We start from the raw sequence: 22,964 nt of genomic DNA, 5'->3' as shown, positions 1-22,964 counted from the left end.
AAGGTTTACAGCATGTACATCTCGAGGCCTTCACAGAAAATAAGTGAAGACTCAAAGAATGGTTCAACCCGAGAACCTGTTTTAACAAAGAACAGCACATTGTGGAGAAGTGACAAGACAAGGAAAAGAGTTTGGGCCCCTAGAGATGGTAAATCATGGGAAGGTAAATACGTGGGGGAAGCCAGTGGAAAATAAGGACTATTTGGTAAGGCTTCTTTGTGCAGCTCCTTCTCTGTGCCCACTTTGTGTTTCTAGTGACAGTGGTTTTTCCTCTTCTTGGTTAGGGAAAAGGAAGACAGGAGGCTGCTTTTAGGGAGGAAGGAGGAGCAGAGTGCTTTTCCCTCATCTGTTCTTTCTCTCTTGCCTTCAGCTTAAAACAGTCCTTATGCCCAAGGGCCATGTTTTGTGGTGACACACTGTGGTCTTCATGAGACTGCAGGCTATGTGAGAAATTGATCTGAAGTTTGACCAGCAGTGTTTGTGAGCCCTCATTCATTTACCTTATTTCTACAATTTGGTATTGTCAGACTTAGTTTTTTTTTCCCATCAAGTAAGGGTAAAATGATACCTTGTGTATTTTCTTTCTTTATAGTCCAACTCTCACATGCATACATGACCACTGGAAAAACCATAGCCTTGACTAGATGGACCTTTATTGGCAAAGTAATGTCTCTGCTTTTTAATATGCTGCCTAGGTTGGTCATAACTTTTCTTCCAAGGAGCAAGGGTCTTTTAATTTCATGGCTGCAGTCACCATCTGCAGTGATTTTGGAGCCCCCCAAAGTAAAATCTGTCACTGTTTTCATTGTTTCCCCATCTGTTTGCCATGAAGTGATGGAACCAGATGCCATGATCTTAGTTTTCTGAATGTTGAGTTTTAAGCCAACTTTTTCACTCTCCTCTTTCACTTTCTTTTTTTTTTTTTTTTTTTACCTCTTTCACTTTCATCAAGAGGCTCTTTAGTTCTTTGCTTTCTGCTGTAAGGGTGGTGTCATCTGCATATCTGAGGTTATTGATATTTCTCCCGGCAATCTTGATTCCAGTTTGTGCTTCATCCAGCCCTGCATTTCGAATGATGTACTCTGCATATAAGTTAAATAACCGAGGTGACCAATATACAGCCTTGACATACTCCTTTCCCGATTTGGAACCAGTCTGTTGTTCCATGTCCAGTTCTAACTGTTGCTTCTTGACCTGCATACAGATTTCTCAGGAGGCAGGTCAGGTGGTCTGGTATTCCCATCTCTTGAAGAATTTTCCACAGTTTGTTGTGAAGAATTGATGCTTTTGAACTGTGGTGTTGAAGACTCTGAGAGTCCCCTGGACTACAGGGAAATCCAACCATCCATCTGAAAGGAAATCAGTCCTGAATATTCATTGGAAAGACTGACACTGAAGCTAAAACTCCAATACTTTGGCCACGTGATGCAAAGAACTAGCTCATATGAAAAGGCCCTGATGCTGGGAAAGATTGAAGGCCAGAGGAGAGGGGGACGATGGAGGTTGAGATGGTTGGATGGCATCACTGACTCAATGGACATGAGTTTGAGTAATCTGGGAGTTGGTGATGGACAGGGAGGCCTGGTGTGCTGCAGTCCATGGGGTCACAAAGAGTTGGACATGACTGAGTGACTGAACTGAATTGTGTATTTTCATTCTTATTACTGATGAAAGCAAGCATCTCTTCATATGTTTACTGTCTTAAGAATAACAAAAGGCAAAATCAGAAAATTGTAAAACTTTCCTGAAAGCCTTTAAAGAAGTGGGAAGATATTTCATGCAAATGTATAAGAATATAGTTATCCCCAAATTGATCTGTAATAGACAGTTTTTGTGGGACTAGAAAAGATGGCTCTAAATTGAATAGGAAAGAACAATAGCCAAGCTGTCCTGGAAGAAAAATAGGGAGGCCTTGCAGTGCCAGACATCAGAACCTAGTAGTAAGCTCTTATAATTAAGACAGAATGATTTTGGTATAGATGTGAATTAATTGATGGAATAGAGAGGTCAAAAACAGACCCCCACATATAAAGAACAAGAATCTCTGTAAATGATGACTTGGATGATGTTTAACTCATCAGTTCCTCTTTTTGAACTCTTTGCCATGGAACTTTTAAAAGTAAATAATACTAAATACATAAGATGTTTTTTGTATAATATCATATATATTGAAAATCTGGAATGAAATATTCATTAATAGGGAGCTCATTAAATAAATTATAAATACACAGAGTTTTATATGGCTGCTATATAGTGTAAGGAGTGCTCAGTACTGACAGGGAAAGATGCATCATTCCATTAAGTAAAAATAAGGTGTGTGGGTGGGTGAGTGTAGGAAAAAACCTGCAAGTAGATATATACCAGTAGTGATTATATATGGGGGAAGGGGCAGGGATTTTACTTTCTGGTTTTAATGTTTTGATATGTTTTCCATATTAGGAACTAACATGTAATTTTAAAATAACTAAATAAAACAAACATTTAAATGAAAATTTTCTAGTACTAGTAAAACCATAACTAATTTTAAATTGTTTGAAGTTGGAGTTCCTTTTGGATACTATTGTGGTAGAATATCAGACTATATGGAATATGGACCTGGCTCAATCAAGCTCCCTTTCCTATAGGTGTCACAGAGAGTTACCCAGGAGTGTATTTTTAAGTTTCTGATAGAGAGAATAGTACAACAATGACTGTTTTTTCATCTGCATAGTCTGTAGTTTAAGGGTTTGTGGTTATGAAGCTAATATTCTTGAATTTAGAACTTGCTGAAGTAGATGTTGAGGGCTTCCCTAGTGGCTCAGTTGTAAAGAATCCACCTGCCAGTGCAGGAGACGTGGGTTCGATCCCTGAGTCAGGAGGACCCCCTGGAGGAGGGCATGGCAACCCACTCACATTCTTGCCTAGAAAGTCCTATAGACAAAGGAGCCTGGTGGGCTATCATCTACCAGGTCACACAGAGATGGGCATGACTTAGTGACCAAACAACAACAAAGTAGGTGTTCAACTAAATTCTTAGAGAAAAATAATAACCTTCTTAGAAAAGGGGAAGATTGACAGATTAGTAGTAGATTATATCATGAAAGTTAAAACTGGTTATTAATTTGGTTAGTTGAAATGATGAGAATACTCATAAAAGGCTTATAACCTATTTGGCACACAATTTTTTTTCCCCCTAGATTCCTGTTCATCCTGTGCCTGATCCCTTAGTTCATGAAGTTCTAAACTTAGCTTTTAAGCACTTTAAACATAAGGAAGGGTAAGTAAAATACTTACGTCATTGTTACTTTTATCTGCAGTCTAGACTTGGACTGTTAATTTGAATTTTCCTCAATTATTTGTTACTGAAGTTCAAAGTAGTTATGCCTTTATGTGTTTTAATCCATACAAGATGCTTATGGAAAGGATTTTGTAAAAATAATTCTTAAAACCATTGATTGGATTTTTAAGAATCAGGTTAAATTTCCTGGCAAATTAAAATGTAGAGATAGGAGAAAATTCTTGTGGTTTTTTATCATCCTGCACGTGAATCTTCAGAGAAAAATTATATAACACCCTGATAAGGAATTTTCAGATTTATTAAGAAAGAGAGTTTGTGGAAAAATTTAATGAAATAATGTGTTTGTTCTTTTTGTTGCTTTAGATATTCAGGAACCAACACTGGGAATGTGCATATCATTGCAGATTTATATGCAGAAGTGATAGGCGTTCTTGCCCAATCAAAGTAAGTTTCATAAATCACTGATCTTGATATGTTTTAGAATGCCTCGTTACTGACCGACAGAATAGACACTAACTACTTTAGGTCTGTTATTTCTGTTTTCCATAGAATTTTGCAAAGTTGGCTTCACTTTTTTATTATTTTGCTACTGTGTTTTTAGAGGATTTTTAAGTGACACCCATACTTCAGTTCTACAAATTGTTTTCATTTATTTGGTATTTTCCATAAAACCTGAATTAAGGAAGTCAGAAATTGCCCCAAATTGTCAGGTCATTACCTTATTCCCTATGTTTCACAGTTCTATGAGAAGTGTTTTTCGAACTCTTGTCAAAACTAATAATTACTTTTAGTGGTTTCTAGTTGAGTGGCTTTTATCTCTGAGATAGCACTGCAGTGTCTTCCTTCTAACCATCTTAATTTGTTTTAATACTGAACAGAGTTTTGAATAGATAGAAGACATACCAAAAAGGGATGATAAGATATACTAGAGTACTCCATAAAAAGGGTTATTCATTAGGAGTTACATGCATTGATTATATTGAACCATAATTATCATAAACACTAAAAAAGATGCTTGTCTTTTGTATCTTGTGCTTACTCTAAAGACTGTGGAAGATTTTGAATTGCCTTTGTTCCTATTGGGAAATCTATAAGGCAGAAAGGATCAGTTTAGATTTTCTTGGGTGCTATTTAAAGAGTCAGTCTTTGGCCCTGAAATCATCATATAACAACCTTTTAAATTCTAAAGGAGCAAACGCAATTATTGTTAGCATTTAGTAGTTTAGATTTTAATACTAAGTAATGTATTTTATTTAGTATTTACTATGTTTTAATTTGGGCTTCCTAGGTAGCACTAATGGTAAAGAACCTGCCTGCCAATGCAGGAGACTCAAGAGATGTAGATTCAATCCCTGAGTCAGGAATATCCCCTGGAGGAGGATATGGCTACCCACTCCAGTATTCTTGCCTGGAGAATCCCATAAACAGAGGAGCCTGGAGGGCTGCAGTCCTTAAGATCACATAGAATTGGACACAACTGAAGTGACTTAGTATGCATACATCTTTTAATTTAGTATTTTTTTATGCTTTGTAATTTAACAGAGACCCTTGTATACCCAATGCTAGAGAACTTGGAATATAGTTGGAGTATTTGAAATGACTTAGACAATAATATTTTAATATTGCATTTATATTTAATCAGCAATGAATCCCTGTCTCAGGAATATAGCTACTAAAACATGAGCAATGATATATTTCTTTTTATGGCCCTGTAGTTCATGATAGTTTGATTTTTATTGAAAATGATTTTCTATCGGGAATATAGGTTAGAAATGCTAAATAATACATGAGCAAGTTGGATCCAGAAGAACCTTACATCATAGCTAAGTTAAATCTAAGATGGTAAGGATAGTAAATAAAAATATTTACAGTAAAGGATAGTAAATATAAGGTAAATATATGAAATGTAGCTCAATCTCATTGGTCTTGGCATAGGAAATGGCAATCCACTCCAGTATTCTTGCCTGGAAAATTCCATGGACAGAGGAGCCTGGCAGCTACAGTCCACTGGGTCACAAACAGTCAGACATGACTGAGCGATTGAGCACACTCACTGGTCTAGTTGTTAGAGAAATGTCGCTCGGAGCAGTAATGAGATGTTTTCCACCCTCACATACAGTGAGCATGAGAAAAGACGTGGACACATCCGCATTTGGTTGGGCTGACGGCACCACCATTTGAAAGGAAAGGTGGTGAGGTGGGAAAGGGGTGAGGAGAAAGAGAAAGGCTGGGGGTGTTTTAGCATCTTGTCTACACATTTCCTTTGATTATGCTGCTGCTACTGCTAAGTCGCTTCAGTCGCGTCCGACTCTGTGCGACCCCAGAGGCGGCAGCCCACCAGGCTCCCCTGTCCCTGGGATTCTCCAGGCAAGAACACTGGAGTGGGTTGCCATTTCCTCCTCCAATGCATGAAAGTGAAAAGTGAAAGTGAAGTCGCTCAGTCGTGTCCGACTTTGCGACCCCGTGGACTGCAGCCTACCAGGCTCCTTCGTCCATGGGATTTTCCAGGCAGGAGTACTGGAGTGGGGTGCCATTTCTTCTCCGACAAGAGTGCATAGGTAGGTTTAAAGATCCCCCAGTCATGTCTGACTCTTTGCAACCCCATAGACTGAAACACGCTAGGCTCCTCTGTCCATGGAATTCTCCAGGCAAGAATACTGGAGTGGGTTGCCATTTCCTTCTCCACCTTTGATTATAGTGACTAGTAATTATTATGAGAAATTTAATAACAACAACAAAAAAATCTTCAGATTCTAATGTTATTGCAATGGAAGGAATTTTATTCACTTTATATTTTCTTTATAAAATGCAAAAGAATACTTTCAAGGAAAATGGTGTTGTATTCTCCAAGACTGAAACGGAAATAGATAAGTTATACTTCCTGTCATGTGTCCATATTTCATTAAACAGTAATTAATATCTATATTTATTAATATTAATATGTAATCAGTGACCACTGGGTAGTATGCTTTGTCATTTTAACTTTCAAGAACTAGTTTCCCCAAGTAACATTAACAGTAAACTCTTCACTTAATATAAGCAATCTGTTTATTGTATTTTTCATAGTATATATGTTTCATAATATATAGAGGTTAAATGAAGTATTATTGATGAACAAACTATCAGATATCTTTTTGCAATGTAAACAAAGAAAAACTTAGTAGTCTTAACAACTGGGGTCATTTGTATCCAAGATGGTGCTCAGTGTTTTAAAAGCATTGTGATTCTCTAGCTTATTCACATTGTGAGACCAGCGTCCCCCCATTCTTCTTCAGTTTTTCTACAATGTAAGAAGACAATAATTTTTAGTGATAATTAGTAGTCTACAGTTGATTGGTTTATCTCATTAAACAAATGTGTAGCTTCAGTCTGCCCTCCTTGTCACTCACATTGCAGACTTCATTAAAAAGGAACCTTAAAAATTTAGAGACACACTCTGATTTACACTTGGATGTTTTATGGGTGGGTTATTAGATCTTGGAGAAGGCAATGGCACCCCACTCCAGTACTCTTGCCTGGAAAATCCCATGGACGGGGCAGCCTGGTGGGCTGCAGTCCATGGGGTCTCGAAGAGTCAGACACGACTGAGCAACTTCCCTTTCACTTTTCACTTTCATGCATTGGAGAAGGAATTGGCAACCCACTCCAGTGTTCTTGCCTGGAGAATCCCAGGGACGGGGGAACCTGGTGGGCTGCCGTCTATGGGGTCACACAGAGTCGGACACGACTGAAGTGACTTAGCAGTATTAGATCTTACTTTTATGATGATTATTAGTAAGTGGTAGTAATGTTGTATTGATGGTATTATAGCAATAAGAAGTTATAATTCTAATAAGAAAAATTTCTAATTCTAATATGAAATTTTTAATTCTTATTACAAATTAGAATTTCTCCCTAAGGCATTTTTGATTTAAAAAGCTAAATGAATAGCAAATTTAGAACAACAAATAATTTTGTTTTCATCTATATGTTTTTCTGGTAGTTTTGATGAGGGCAGAGAAAGGAGATGGTGTTTAGATAAAACACATTTTGAGTTCAACCTTTAATATCATGTGAGACATGAGTATTTTTAATTCATATCAAATCATGTATCCATGTATTTTAAAGGTTTCAGGCTGTGAGGAAGAAGTTTGTGACAGAATTAAAAGAACTGCGGCAAAAGGAACAAAGTCCACATGTGGTACAAAGTGTCATCAGCTTAATAATGGGAATGAAATTTTTCCGAGTGAAAATGTATCCTGTAGAAGATTTTGAAGCGTCATTTCAGTTCATGCAGGTGACCTTACCCTTTTCAACTGCAGTGATTGGAATTAGCCTAACAGTAGTTGTTTTTGCTTTTAATGACTTTTTTAAAAAGATAAACAAAATAAATATGAATTAACGATAATTATTAACTCCTTATTCCAAGTGTTAAATTGCCACAAGTGTGAATTAACTTTCTTTTTAAATTTGAGCATGATTTCGAACTTAGTTTTCTGATAAAATTGCAGAATGTTTAAGAAATTATTGTGATATTAACATTTCTTAATCTTCTTCCTTTGTTAATCTAATGTATCTTTTTCCCCTCTCAAGGAATGTGCTCAGTATTTCTTAGAAGTAAAAGATAAAGATATAAAACATGCACTTGCTGGTTTATTTGTGGAGATTCTTATCCCTGTAGCTGCTGTAAGTCCATTTTTATTTTTATGTTGTATTTGAAAGTCTCTGTTCACTAAAGAGTTACCAGATGATACATTCTTACTTTCTTATAGTCTCGTAGACAATAAAGTGGAAACTTTGAATGTTATGTGGGTGTAGGGAAATCTTTATTAGACAAATAGCAGAAGAACACTGATCAGTCTTTTAATTAAAAGAACAAGCCCAGGCCCTTAAGATTTAGAGACCATTAACAGGCAGTGTTTTTGCAACCTTGAAGTAATGCTTATCTCAAGTAGCTCAGCATACACACTGCATTTAATGGCATTTGCTCCTTACAGGGTGGCTGCCATTTTAATGCTTCTGAAGAATTTAAAAGTACTGTGACATATATCCTAGATTTTACAGGACTGTCTCACTTTTAAATGTTCATTTCTGTAGTTGCCATCACATTTATCATAGCTGTCAAAACATATATCCTAAGTTATTTAGAAAATATGATTATTATAAATATGATCATGGTAACTTCTAGGGAAACAGATTTATGAAAGCTTTTCTTGGTCTAAATTCACGGTATTTCTCAAAATTAATTTGTAGTTACTACTAACAAGTGTGTGTCTATTAGTCCCTCAGTCGTGTCCGACTCTTTGTGACCCCATGGATTATATAGTCCATGGAATTCTCCAGGCCAGAATACTGGAGTGGGTAGCCTTTCCCTTCTCCAGGCAATCTTCCTGACCCAGGGATTGAACCCAGGTCTCCCGCATTGCAGGCGGATTTACCATCTGAGCCACCAAGGAAGCCCATACACTAGTAACATAATGTGTTATAAATAGGATTTAGGGATTTTAGAATACTTAGACATGCTAGAATTTTTTTGCCTCCTGTGTGGTTTTTTTGTGTGTGTGTAGTATGTGATAATGCTATTTACTTTCAGTTTACTATGTACTGCTGTATGTATGATATTCTTTGCATTTATACACACACACACATATTTCATTTTAAAAAACTTAACGGAGGTAAAATTGACTTAAACTATACATATTTAAATTGTACAACTGGACCTATGTATACGTCTGTAAAACCTTCATCACGATGAAGATAGTGTACATTTCTACCATACTCCAAAAGTGTCTTCATGCTCCTTTTTAATCCCCACTACCACTCACCCAACATTTTTCTCAGATCTAACCATTGATCTTTCTATTAGTTTGGGGTTTCCTAGAATTTTATACTAATGGAATCTTACCCTACAGACTCTTTTCTGGTGTCTTTTGCTCTGCATAATTATTTTGAGATCCAGCTATGTTACAGAATGTATCAGCATTTTGTTCATTGTTGACTAGTATTCTATTGTATGGATACACAATTCGGTTATGTATTTACCTGTTTGAAGATATTTGTTCCCTAGAAGTGATTTGAGTTACTGCTTATCCATCCCGAATTGTCTTGTGTGCTTCCCTTTTGTCTGAAAATCTGTTTTTAAGGCAGTTCCTCAAGAGGAGCAGATTGTAGGAAGAAAGACTTTTGACCGTGGTCCATTATTACTGTTGCCTAACTCTTCTTTTATGCCAGGTTTACTTTTTTAGTTTATTTACTAGGATTGCCCTAGCAAAGTACCACAAACTAGGTGGTTTAAACAGCAAAAATTTATTGTCTCACAGTGATGGAGGCTAGATGTCTGAGACCAAGGTGTTGGTAAGTTTTTTTGAGTGCTGTGAGGAAGATCTGTTCCATGCCTCTTACCTAGCTTCTGGTAGTTTGCTGAAAATCTCTGACCTTCCTTGTCTTGTAGAAGTTTCACCCTGATCTATCCTTCATCTTTACATGGTGTTCTCCTGTGTGCATGTCTATATCTGCATTTCCTCCGCTTTTTGAGGACACTAGTCATGTTGGAGTAGCACCCTCTTCCCCCGCCAATACACACATACTCCAATAGGACCTTATCTTGCAAATATAACTAACTATATCTGCAATGATTTTCTTATAAGGTCACATTATGAGGTATGTGGGGTTGGGACTTCAGTGTTTGAATTTTGGGACAATTCAGCCCATAACACCTGCCTCTGTACATGGAGCTTCTTCTGTCTGGAACATTCTTACCACTTTAATAACCCCCAACCTCCTTTCTTGGAGAAGGCAATGGCACCCCACTCAAGTACTCTTGCCTGGAAAACCCCGTGGACAGAGGAGCCTGGTAGGCTCCAGTCCATGGGGTCGCTAAGAGTTGGGCACGACTGAGCGACTTCACTTTCACTTTCATGCATTGGAGAAGGAAATGGCAACCCACTCCAGTATTCTTGCCTGGAGAATCCCAGGGACAGAGGAGCCTAATGGGCTGCCGTCTATGGGGTCGCAGAGTCGGACACGACTAAAGCGACTTAGCAGCAGCAGCAGCAGCCTTTCTTAGTTGACATCTGCTTATTTATTATCTGTATTGAGTGCTTTCTGTGTGTCAGGGCCTCTCCTATACACAGAGTAGAACAATGATTAGGGTAGGTAAGACTTTTTTACTCTTATATATCTTACATCCAGAGCAGCTAACTCACAATAAATGAATATGTACAATATGCAGTATGCCAGATGTGTTGGTGAATACTATGGAGAAATATAAAGCAGGGTAGGGACCTAAAAATGCTGCAGTAGGTAGGGGAGTTGAAATTTTAAATAGAGTGATTAGGAAAGACCAGGCTTCCCTGGTGGCTCAGCTGATAAATAATCCACCAGCAATGTGGGAGACCCGGGTTCAATCCCTGGTTTGGGAAGATCCCCTGGAGAAGGGAATGGCTACCCACTCCAGTATTCTTGCCTGGAGAATTCCATGGACTGTATAGTCCATGGGATCATAAAAGTTGGACATGGCTGAGCGACTTTCACTTTCAGAGAAGACCACCACCCTGAAAGGGATGATAACAGTTGACCAAAAACTAAAGGAATGCAGGAGTAAGGCATACCAGATTTGGGGGAAGACTTCCTTAGGCAGAAGGAGCCAGCACAGTCATCCTGAAGCAAGAGCATGTTTGATGTGCTCTAGGAATAACAGAGATGCTAGTGTGGCTGGATCCCAGTGCAGGGGCCAGAGCAATGGGAGATAAGATCAGAGAGGTTACATGGGATGCTACTGTAGTATTTTAGGCAAGGAAATGCTGGATTCAGTGTATATATTACTTCCTATGGAGTTTTTCATTGGGGTCCATTCTGAGTGCCCTAAGAGCACACAGAATTTTCTCTTAGAGCTTTTTTTATACCACATATTCATTGCCTGTTCACTTGTCTCTAGTCTCTGCTTGTTCATCCAGGGCAGGGACCTGGTTTATCTTATTTACTTTATGGAACTTCCATTAGATACTCAGGGAATTACTAACTAATTTCAAACCTTACAAAACCTTTTTGTAATCCTTGTATAGTTTGATCTAATGTTTTTAACCATTTTCTTTGTTTTTGTATTATCTTTTTACCTAGGCTGTGAAAAATGAAGTGAATGTTCCCTGCTTGAAAAATTTTGTGGAGATGCTTTATCAGACTACTTTTGAACTGAGTTCCAGAAAGAAACATTCATTGGTATGAGAAACATTTCAAACCTTCACATATTTATTTGGAATTTTAATAAATGATTTATGAATTTAGTAGAGTTTTTTTAGTAGAATTTAAAGAGAATTATAAAATTCAAATTGTAAAATATCCAAAGTGTAAACACAAGGGGAAATTTTACCTATTTTCTCCTGCTCTTTTAAAAACTGTATATTCTTAATTTTATTAGCTCTGTATTTGGTAGGTTATTCAGACTTTATTCTAGGTTTTGACAGATGCTTTAAATTTTGCATTAGAATATGTAAAGTGAAAGTGTTAGTCATTCAGTTGTGTCTGACTCTTTTCGACCCCATGGACTATAGCCTGCCAGATTCCTCTATCCGTGGGATATTCCAGGCAGGAATACTGGAGTGGGTTGCCATTTCCTTCTCCAGGGGATCTTCCCAACCCAGGGATTGAACCCGGGTCTCCTGCATTGCAGGCAGATTCTTTACCATCTGAACCACAAGTGAAACCCGTATTAAAATATAGAAAAATTTAAATGTAGTGAGAAGTGAAAGTGTTAGTCTCTCAATCATGTTTGGCTCTTTGTGATCCCATGGACTGTAGCCCGCTAGGCTCCTCTGTCCATGGGATTCCCCAGGCAAGAATACTGAAGTGGGTTGCCATTCCCTTTTCCAGAGGATTTTCCCAATCTAGGGACCTAACCCAAGCCTCCCACATTACAGGCAAATTCTTTACCGTCTGAGCTACCAGGGAAGTCCAGTTTTACATTATAATAAGTTGTATTCTGAAGCATGTGATTGTCTATATAATTACAACTTCTCTTTTCAGAAATTTAAGGTGATTTTTTTTTCCCCATTTAACCATACACTTCAATAACTTTGAGGGATTTTTCTGTAAATTTGTATGCAGCTTGGAGAAAATGTGAAATATTGGATGAATACTTGACCACTTAAGATAGAGGTATAATAATAATCAACAGTGACTGTGCCAGGCACTAAGCCAAGTGCTTTCCATTCCATATCTTACTTTAAGCCTCAGAACCCTATAGGATATGTGTGATGATTATCCTCACTGTTCATGTTAGGACAGTGAGACCTCTAGCACTTTAACGTATCCTCTGAGCGACTGGAGCACACACACTCCCTAAAGTCACCTGATGAATTGAAAGCTGAAACGTTAACGTTGGTCTATCCTCTGACCCCAGGGCCACTGTTCTAGTTAGAGGAGTAATGGGTCTAGGGAGAAATAACAGCATATTTCTAACTTGGGGAGAGGTGATAGGTCAGGAAATTGTTCTTACAGAAAAAATGCCCTTTGTCATTTCTTTGTTTGATTATTCCCTGATTGTGTTTTTTATTACAAAGAGAAAAATGCTAATAGAATTTTTTTTTGTTTATGAGAATGAATGAAATATAATTTACAAGTCCAGTGCTGCCTTTTTTATGAAAAATCTTAATTCTCTTTCTTCCTCTCCTTTAGGCTCTATATCCATTAATTACCTGCCTTTTATGTGTCAGTCAGAAACAGTTTTTTTTAAATAACTGGCATATTTTCCTACAGAACTGTTTGTCACATTTAAAGGTAAGACTTAATCTCATTTCTGACCTGTAAATACTGACTGTGGTACATTCACTCATGCATGTGTATTAAACAGTACATAATAAAACTTGTAGTACATAGTTCATTTGAATAGAGGTATTTCACCAGATTTCTTTTCTTATACATACTTCATTTCTTCTATAGGGAATCATGTTACAGACATGAATAAACTGTTGATTAAATTTAGTTGGTCTTAATCAATGCAAAATTATATATTTTTAATGATTATTTATAATATCTTAGATTTAGCAGTATTTATTAATTCCTTTAGAATTTCAGAGTATTAGTTAATCTTATAAAATTCTTCAAATAGTTATTTTGTGTTTTCTTTTGAGAAAATTCAGTAATGTTGGCTCAAGTCTGAATAATATGAAAAAAGCCTTGATGATAAAATATCACTCAAAGCACATTTAGTGTAATTATGCCTGGCCAAATCTGGAAGTATGGTTCTGGATCCATATGGATGTGACAGCTCCTGAAATGTTCTGGCTTGAATCAAGGGATAATTAATTGTTATTAATAGTATTTGGCACATCTGTGTTCAGTCTGAGACCTGTGAGGTAGAAGGATCTTCCCAGGACACTCTGCTGAAGGATCTCACAGGATCTTCTTTTCTTCTGTGGACAGGAGCACAGTTAATATCTGACACAGAATGGGAATGTTCCACCTCTGAATGTCATGTGAACACTTTCCCATTTGAATACTGTTTTGTGCGTAAATACTATTTTGATGCATAAATGAATATATTTGAGTATCTGCTTACATATTATAGAAATATGGCAGACATGGCTTTTTATTTTCTGTTATTCCTCTAAGTTAGGGTTAAAACTGAAAATCTTAAGCTTTGAAGATGATGAAACCGAGACGCAGAGAGATTAAATGACTTATCTCTGATCCAACAGCTAACCATGATGTTAGAAGTAGGACTGGCTCTTTTTTTCTCACTTAAGGATTGATTTACTGGGCAACATTATTATATATACATTTTTTTAATGATTTTACATATCATTTTGAAAAATACTTTGATTTCTTAGTAAGGTATACTAAAAATAGGTCTTCCCAGAAGTATTTTTGGCTGTTTCCCTCCATAATATACATACATTGATGTTATTCATATTTGGATAAAAATTGATATATTCTCTTTGCTTTATTTATGAAAATTCCCAGGATTAGTCAAACTGGTTAAATTCTTTATGCCGTGCAACCAGAAAATAAGTTTTGTTTAATTAAGCACATTATATTGTTTTCTTTCCTTATTTTGGTAATTCATACAGATTTAGGTGCTGAAAGGGAGGTGACAATTTTCTAGGTAGTATGATTCTTCAAACTTATAACATATTTTAAGGCACAGAGTTTAAGTGTTACTGGAAGATTGCTTTGTTTCATGACAATTCATACTTTTCTGTTGCTTGTTGGAATGTTTTATATATATACGTTTCCACCTAACATATTTGCAGTTCTTTCGCAGTACCTTAACTTTTTTTTTTTTTTTTTTTGTCTTAAGGCTTTCATTTAAAATGCTCTTTTCTTTGAACCCTTACCTCCTATTAAACATTTCTGGCATATTGTCCATTTTCATTAATGGCTGTGTCAATCTGCCAGACTAAAGGAGATAAGAGCCACTTAGCATGAATATTTGGAATATAGTTGTCTTGACCATTAACCCTTAACTTACATTAAGGCTCTATTCAGCAGAAATTTTATGACTTGGTTCCTGCTTGTTAAGCTTTATATACTGTGGCTATGCTGCATAGTTGAGGTAAGGAGTTGAGTATTCAGGGAAGAACTATGCTAGTTATCTGTTGTGACAGGTACAACTTACTTGATTTGTATATAGGGAAAATTGGTCCAAGATGAAGGTCTTACCTAAATTGATTTTGCTTTGAGATTCAAGTAATCTCTTGATCTCAAAGTAATCTTTAACACTTTTTTTAGACCTACTACTTCTTAAAATAAATTTTTATTGATATTTATTATAGGCTAGATTCTCTAAGTACAGTATCTCATTTAATTTTTACTGTAACTAAGGCTGATAGAGATAAGATTTGCATCTAAATCCATCTAGTTCCATAGTTTTTGTTCTTTCTGGTCTACCATGTTACCTTATAATGTATTATAAAGAATATTGCTGCTGCTGCTAAGTCGCTTCAGTCGTGTCCGACTCTGTGCGACCCCATAGACGGCAGCCCATCAGGCTCCCCTGTCCCTGGGATTCTCCAGGCAAGAACACTGGAGTGGGTTGCCATTTCCCTCTCCAATGCATGAAAGTGAAAAGAGAAAGTGAAGTCGCTCAGTCATGTCCGACTCTTAGCGACCCCATGGACTGCAGCCTACCAGGCTCCTCCGTCCACGGGATTTTCCAGGCAAGAGTACTGGAGTGGGGTGCCACTGCCTTCTCCGAGAATATTACTGTACTTAAATATTTTAAAATGTACTTTTGGCTATAATTCTGGGGTATTAAAAAGGCATTGGAGAAGGCAGTGGCACCCCACTCCAGTACTTTTGCCTGGAGAATCCCAGGGACAGGGGAGCCTGGTGGGCTGCCGTCTATGGGGTCGCACAGAGTCAGACACGACTGAAGTGACTTAGCAAAAAGGCACTATTCTATAGATTCATAAGAATAAATATGATATATTTTCAAGGTACTTTAAAATAGTGCACAGTTTTTTAAAAATTATCATACTAGTTTTTTAAATTGGTGACCAGAAAAATGGCCATTAATCTGTAGGTCCATGAATAGCATGAGAGAACAACAGTTAATTTTCACTGAAAATGTTAAATCTGCTCTTTTTCTTCCAAATGTGATTTGGTAGTTTCCCATCCCCCTATGTTTATGTCAGTTGAGGTCATTATGTGAAAAATTTTAAAGTTTCTGAAGAATAAGAAAGAGAGGAATGAGAGCAGGTGCCATATAAAAATAATTGAAATATTTTTTCTACAGTGTATGCTTCTTTTCTTTTAAAAATGGAAACTTGCCTAAAATTAAATGCTGTACTTTTAGAGGAAAAATTAGATAGTTGAAACTTTAACTACTTTCTCTCAGTTTCAGTGTTGTAGGTATATCCCATGATCCATGATGTCCAAATTATAGAATTTTTTTCCCTCAGTGTTTCTAGCCACTGTCTTGGAAATTTCAAATTTCTTCTAAATAGAGACCTTGGTGAAGAGCTGTCTTGTTTTGTGCTTATTTTCATCTAACATGCATGTGCTGCATCTCATGTTTATGTTTGCTGTCTCACATTGCTTTATTTAGATGCCATCTAACAACAGTATCAGAAAACAAATAGAAACTCTCCAGGTGAGTCGTGTTGATGTTACAAAGTAAAATATTGCTTTATCTCCTTAAGTGTGGCTTTTTTCCCCCCTTTACCCATTGCTGCCTTGCATGTCCAATGTATTTATTCAAACCTGCTTCTTGTTTTATAAAAGAAGAGGCACACACAGCAGGAACTTTCTACCAAAGGTTTAATATTAATGTGGCCCCAAGAAGATCAATTTAATAGAGAGATATGATACTGAATACTGGTCTTTAGCCATCATCTTCAGTTTTAATATATTCTATTTAATTTATGTTAGCTGTTATGATACCTTTTTATATATATATATTTTTTAATAAATGATACTTTTAAAATATTTTCTAATGAAATTAAGGGGACAGTAACTCAGACTGAATATAAGTTTGATGCAACACTTTAAAATTTCAATCCTACTGGTTTGAGTTTAAATAAATCTTTTTGTTTTTGTTCATAGTAGGAAAAGGTGAAGAAATACTAAAATGATTGCTGCCAAGAGCATATTGACTGACATCAAAACTTTATTATATGTTAATAAAACTGGACTTTACTAATGTAATCTGATTATTCAAATTAGACCAAAACTGTAGCTAGGGAATTGTGTATCTTTGTTTAAGGATTAGATTAACTGAGGATGTTTTCATTATTCAGACATGTATAGCAGCATTTCAGTGACCAAATAAACAATTATATGATTTTTAATCACTTTTTATCTTGTTTGGCATTGTTCTTTATAAAATAAATCTGCTTTATAAAACACAGTAGTCCATCTTGGAAAGTTTGAAAATCAAACTTTATTTCATGTCAGATGACTCGGGATTTAAGATAATCTAAGTTATATGAGAAGAATTTTTATGTTAATTAGACTTAGATTTTTAATATATAATTTACTATATGTTGATTTATAGTATTCATATTTTGGAAATATAATTAACAAAGTGAAAGTATTATTTGTAGTGTACATAAAACTAACTGAACTCTTATTTTCATATCTGAGACCTTGTATTTAAGTGCTAGAAAAGAAAGTATTTCAGAAAGCTTGGTTGTTACATTAGAAACATATATTTGTGTAACTATATATGTTACTTTATTTACATTAGTAGCAAATTAATAAAAAAAAACTACTTGGGGAGTATATTTAAAATTTGGAATCATGGATTTGACAGTAGAGGAAGAGACTGATTTTTAGACTCTGACAACTGAATAGTTGATATTCCATTCTGAATTATATCAAATCTTCATATATATAGATGTGCAAAATTATAGCCATTACCTTCTGTAGGGGATCTTTCTGACCCAAAGTCTGAACCCAGGTCTCCTACATTGCAGGGAGATTTTTATCGTCTGAGCCACCAGGGAAGCCCTATTTTTTTTCCCCCTGGTGTTTGTCTTTTTAAAAAACAACTCCAGTAGTAACCTTTTTGCATTGTTTCTAATCATAGGGAGCAGATGTCTATTATTCTGTAGTCTGAGAAAATATAAGATAGAATGGCTCAGCTACTTCATATTTAAAAAGTCCCTTTTGTCCATTGTTACATATAAAATAATTGTTTAACAATAGCAAATCCCTCAAGCCAAATTAAATAAATGCTAATTTATAGGACTAAATGCATTATAATTAACAGATGCATAAAGAGTTTCTCCTAATAAAGATGATTATCTGCTACTTTTCAAATTTTACAACTAAATCTCACTACATGACTTGTCATTTGAGAACTTCACTTTTTATAATAGCTCATATGAGGAAAAGGTTTGTTGATCAAATTGTGATTGAAATGGATGCTTTTCTCATTTTAAATAATAATGTTCTTGTTCTAAACTAAAAATTAAGGGTAAACACTTGACATGTACTGAGCATTTAAGATGTGCTAGGCAGTGTTCCAAATGCTTTCCATGTAATATAATAACTTCCTTAATCTGTGAGGTAGGTACGGGGTACTTTATACCCTAATCTCCATTTTAGAGATGAGGAAACTGTTTCACCAAACAAACATGTAACAGTCTCCAAGGATGAGGTTCGGCTAGTTATTCCTAATTTCAGAGTCTATACTTTTAACCCACCATTCCATATTTCTTTTTTTAAGTATAATCACTCAATAATATTTTGCATTGTTTCATAAGTGCAAATATCTATAACAACATTTGGTGTTCTAAATTTTAACTGTTTATGAGCTGCAATGAATTATGGCAAAGATGAATAATCCTTTCATCATTATGTCAGTATTGTTGTGGGACCCATTTACCATCAGGTAAGTTGAATTATATATACAGAAAGTACATAATTCTAGTATTTTACTCGTTTGTTTTGAGAATACAAGGAATGACTCAGTTTCCTTATTTATGGTTGCTTTTGAGCTCTCTCTACTTACTATATACTAAACATATACTTACATATTGAAACCTGTTTTGTATTAAATAAAAAAGGGAATGGAAAGGGCTTTTAATTGTTGACAGAATATAATTGATCTTAAATTTATTGCAAGTACTCTAATAAATAAGCTTATTTTTATTCTCTTTTGTTTCTAAACAGAATAAAGATCCTAAAATGTCTCGAGTTGCACTGGAATCTTTGTATAGATTGTTGTGGGTCTATGTAATTAGAATAAAATGTGAAAGCAACACTGTAACTCAAAGGTGAGTGCCTTTGTTTTACAGCGTATTTCAAATAACGTCTGGGTTAAAAAAAATAAATAACCACACTAATGAATTTTAGTTAACATAAATACCTTGAGGAAGAATATGAATTACCTTGACAGGATGGGAAGGACTTTTGCTAATGTTTTGTTACTTTCATTCTCTCCTCATGACTAAATCTTTTTTCCTTCTAGTCGTCTTATGAGCATAGTGTCAGCACTTTTCCCGAAAGGTTCACGAAGTGTGGTTCCTCGTGACACACCTCTCAATATATTTGTAAAGATTATTCAGTTCATTGCTCAGGTGAGTGACTGACTCATAATACGTATATACGTGGAAGTTGTAAGAGTGACTCAGACTCCTAGAATTTGTTACACATCTAAAAGCATGGTAGTAAAACATTTATTAATACTGAATAGTGAAAAAAGTATGCTTTAAAAAGTAAAAAATAAATGAGGCTAATGATTGATTTTTGTGTGTGTGCAAAATATGTTTAAATCATTGATCTACACACTTGGAGAAGGAAAGGAAATTCCCACAAGTGGAAGCACTCAATTTAGGAAGAGTCGAGAAAATCTCATAATCCTACTTTTAGTCTATAAACTAATGCCCGAGTATCTTGAAAGATAGTGAAACACTGTTTTCATAATTACATTAATCTAGGTTCTCAGGTACAGACACTAGAATCCACTGTAGATAGTTGAACCCAATGGGGTCTTTTTATTTTTATTTTTTTGACCACCATGTGGCATGTGGGATCCTAGTTTCCTGACCAGGGATTGAGCCTGTGCCTTATGTAATGGAAGGGCAGTCTTAACCACTGGACCACCAGGGAAGTCCCCAAAGGGGTCTTTTAAGGAATATAGATTGTTCACAGAATTGCTAATGGGACAGAAGAAACCATAACACTGGACTCCCAAGGAAGCTGCTGCCTCTGAAACAGTCATAAAAGCTGCCAAATTAGGAAGTATGCCCCCTGGTGCTTCAGAATCATGCTGCTACCATGATCCTACCAGTAAAATAGATTCCTTTTTCACTGTCCTCCTCCTCCTCTACCCCAGTTCCCTGGGTTTCAATCATATTCTGAAGCCTGTTGTTCAAAGGCATCCTGGGAAATGTCATGTTAGCTTTGGAGCTGCTGCAGTAAAGGCAGGTTTATTTGAAGAGGAGTAAATGGAGACTGAGTAAGCACATCTACATTGTCTTTTGGGACATCAGCCCTGGAGAAGCATAGGTAGGGTTACCTTCTCAATTTAGGAAAAACACTGGGATTCCAGGATATTCATTGAGTTCTCTTTGAACTAAAACTGTTGACAATGAAGATGACCCATAATGTAATTATTCTTGACAGTGAAGAAGTAAAAAATATTTTTAAAAATAATACATTTCTATTTACAGAAGCACCGAATTAATGATAATTAGATAAGTATAAATGTGTCAGCGATATGAATGAAAGCAGATTGTGCTTTAGATTTGTGGTTCAGAGAACTTTTGCCGTTTCATCACATCTCTTGTAGGGTTGTACCCATTCCCTTGGATTAATCACCTCACATCAGCATTCCTCCAGAACTATACAGCTCCTCTCAAACATCAGTTACTCTTAGTTGACTTTATCTTTTTCCTTGGAGATTACCTTCCTGGAGCCCAGTTTTTTCTGTCCCAGTTTGAATTTCTTTCTCTCCAGGCCTGCCACATAGCTCTTATCATGAGGCTTCCTTTCATCATTATTTTAGATATTCCGCCACTTAGATCTTCAGTATGATTTTGGTAAATGAGTGTTTAAAACTTCTATCCTACTGGTTTGGGTATTAAACTAATCATTTGATAATTAAATCACATATATATATAATCATATACTTTCAACATTCAGTTCAGTCGCTCAGCCGTGTCTGACTCTTTGCGACCCCATCCGCAGCACGCCAGGCCTCCCTATCCATCACCAACTGCTAGAGTCCACCCAAACCCATGTCCATTGAGTCAGTGGTGCCATCCAACCATCTCATCCTCTGTCGTCCCCTTCGCCTCCTGCCCTCAATCTTTCCCAGCATCAGGATCTTCTCAAATGAGTTAGCTCTTCACATCAGGTGGCCAAAGTATTGGAGTTTCAGCTTCAACATCAGTCCTTCCAATGAACACCCAGGACTGATCTCCTTTAGGATGGACCGGTTGGATCTCCTTGCAGTCCAAGGGACTCGCAAGAGTCTTCTCCGACACCACAGTTCAAAAGCATCAATTCTTCAGCCCTCAGCTTTCTTCACAGTCCAACTCTCACATCTATACATGACTACTGGAAAAATGATAACCTTGACTAACAGACCTTTGTTGACAAAGTAATATCTCTGCTTTTTAATGTGTTGTCTAGGTTGGTCATAACTTTCCTTCCAAGGAGTGAGCGTCTTTTAATTTCATGCCTGCAATCACCATCTGCAGTGATTTTGGAGCCCAAAAAAGTCAGCCACTGTTTCCACTGTTTCCCCATCTATTTGCCATGAATTGATGGAACCGGATGCCATGATCTTAGTTTTCTGAATATTGAGCTTTAAGCCAACTTTTTCACTCTCCTCTTTCACTTTCATCAAGAGGCTCTTTAGTTCTTCTTCACATTCTGCCATAAGGGTGGTGTCATCTGCATATCTGAGGTTATTGATATTTCTCCCATTAACATTAATTCATATGTATTCTCCTTTTGTCCAACTAGATTCAGGAACTTCTGGTCACAGACAAGTATTCTTGACATTGTTTGTACAATTCTTAACATGATCCATGGTTTGGGAAGATTCCCCAGAGAAGGGAACTGCTACCCACTCCAGTATCCTGACCAGGAGAATTCCATGGACAGAGGAGCCTAGCAGGCTACAGTCCGTGGGGTTGCAAAGAGTCGGACATGACTGAGCGACTTTCACTTCACTAGCATGATAACCTAACATATATAGGCAGAGCCCTGTTTTATTGTAGTTTGCTTTATTTTTCCTTGTAGATATTTTTTTTTAATCAAATTGAAGGTCTGTGGCAACCCTGTGTTGTCAGATGTGTTGTCAGACGATGGTTAGCAATTTTTAAGCAATTACGTACTTTTTAGTTAAGGTTGTGCATTGTTTTCTTAGGTATAATGCTATAGTACAGTTGATAGACTACAATATAGTATAAACATAATTTTTATATGCACTGCTAAGCCAGAAAATTTATGTGACTTGCTTTATTGCAGTCTAGACCAAACACACAATATCTCCAAAGCATCCCTATAGCAGTAAAAACTTATAAGATTTTATTGATTGTTTTTCTTTTTTCTAGGAACGTTTGGATTTTGCAATGAAAGAAATAATATTTGATCTTCTCAGTGTTGGAAAATCTACTAAAACTTTCACCATTAATCCAGAGGTAAAAAAATTATAGTCATTTACTATCCTATATAATCAAAAAAATTTTGTTTTAGAGCACAGTTTCTGGAATCAGAACTCTTGGGCTTAAATTCCTAGTTAAAGACAAATTAAATGTTCTTTCCTACTTCTTTGGTCCTGTTATTCCCTAGTAAACTCCTATTTATACTTTAGATATTAAATTTTCAGATCGTTTAAAGATATTTTGTGAACTAATTGCTTATTGGACTCTAATGACACTGGAGAATGTATAAAATTACTGTGCTGGTTCTTCTCATAATCAGATCTTAAGGTATATATTTAGTAGCTTAACAAGTGAGCTAGAAAGTTATTGAAGCTTTTTATTTGTAGGATTTTTAAGATAGGTTAATAATTATTTCCAGATTTTTAAAGTGAGCAGAAATGACTGTTTTTTATAGATGACATGCTTAACAAAATGTCTTCTATGACTATGTGAAATGACCTTTTGATATTTAGACTAATGTCACCAGCATTATGTTATATATAAAGATAGGAGTAAAGCTGAAAACCTTGATCTTGGACAAAAATATGTATATAAAGGAAAGTTTTATTTTCTTCCTGTATTCCAGTGAACTGTCTTACACACCCACT

General features: G+C 36.1%; 1 protein-coding gene across 9 annotated transcripts in view; it reads left to right on the top strand.

The window, feature by feature from the left end:
* FRYL (FRY like transcription coactivator) overlaps positions 1 to 22,964 on the top strand; it is a 267,816-nt gene that overhangs the window by 148,114 nt on the left and 96,738 nt on the right. For 6 of the 9 annotated variants that reach the window (XR_011567188.1, XM_019962715.2, XM_019962717.2 and 3 more), the window contains 10 exons: positions 3,177 to 3,256; positions 3,641 to 3,721; positions 7,385 to 7,553; positions 7,850 to 7,942; positions 11,375 to 11,473; positions 12,929 to 13,030; positions 16,302 to 16,346; positions 18,872 to 18,975; positions 19,170 to 19,278; positions 22,267 to 22,353. Coding sequence is in view for 8 of the 9 variants with exons in the window: in XM_019962715.2 (XP_019818274.2) it covers positions 3,177 to 3,256; positions 3,641 to 3,721; positions 7,385 to 7,553; positions 7,850 to 7,942; positions 11,375 to 11,473; positions 12,929 to 13,030; positions 16,302 to 16,346; positions 18,872 to 18,975; positions 19,170 to 19,278; positions 22,267 to 22,353 (969 nt within the window). In the remaining variant the exon portion in view is untranslated. The remainder of the gene's footprint in view (positions 1 to 3,176; positions 3,257 to 3,640; positions 3,722 to 7,384; positions 7,554 to 7,849; positions 7,943 to 11,374; positions 11,474 to 12,928; positions 13,031 to 16,301; positions 16,347 to 18,871; positions 18,976 to 19,169; positions 19,279 to 22,266; positions 22,354 to 22,964) is intronic. The other 3 variants (XM_019962723.2, XM_070791417.1, XM_070791416.1) reach the window with 1 other exon arrangement.

This window comes from Bos indicus, chromosome 6 (assembly GCF_029378745.1).
Source record: "Bos indicus isolate NIAB-ARS_2022 breed Sahiwal x Tharparkar chromosome 6, NIAB-ARS_B.indTharparkar_mat_pri_1.0, whole genome shotgun sequence".
Taxonomy (NCBI): domain Eukaryota; kingdom Metazoa; phylum Chordata; class Mammalia; order Artiodactyla; family Bovidae; genus Bos; species Bos indicus.
This window is presented reverse-complemented; position numbering and strand designations above follow the sequence as displayed.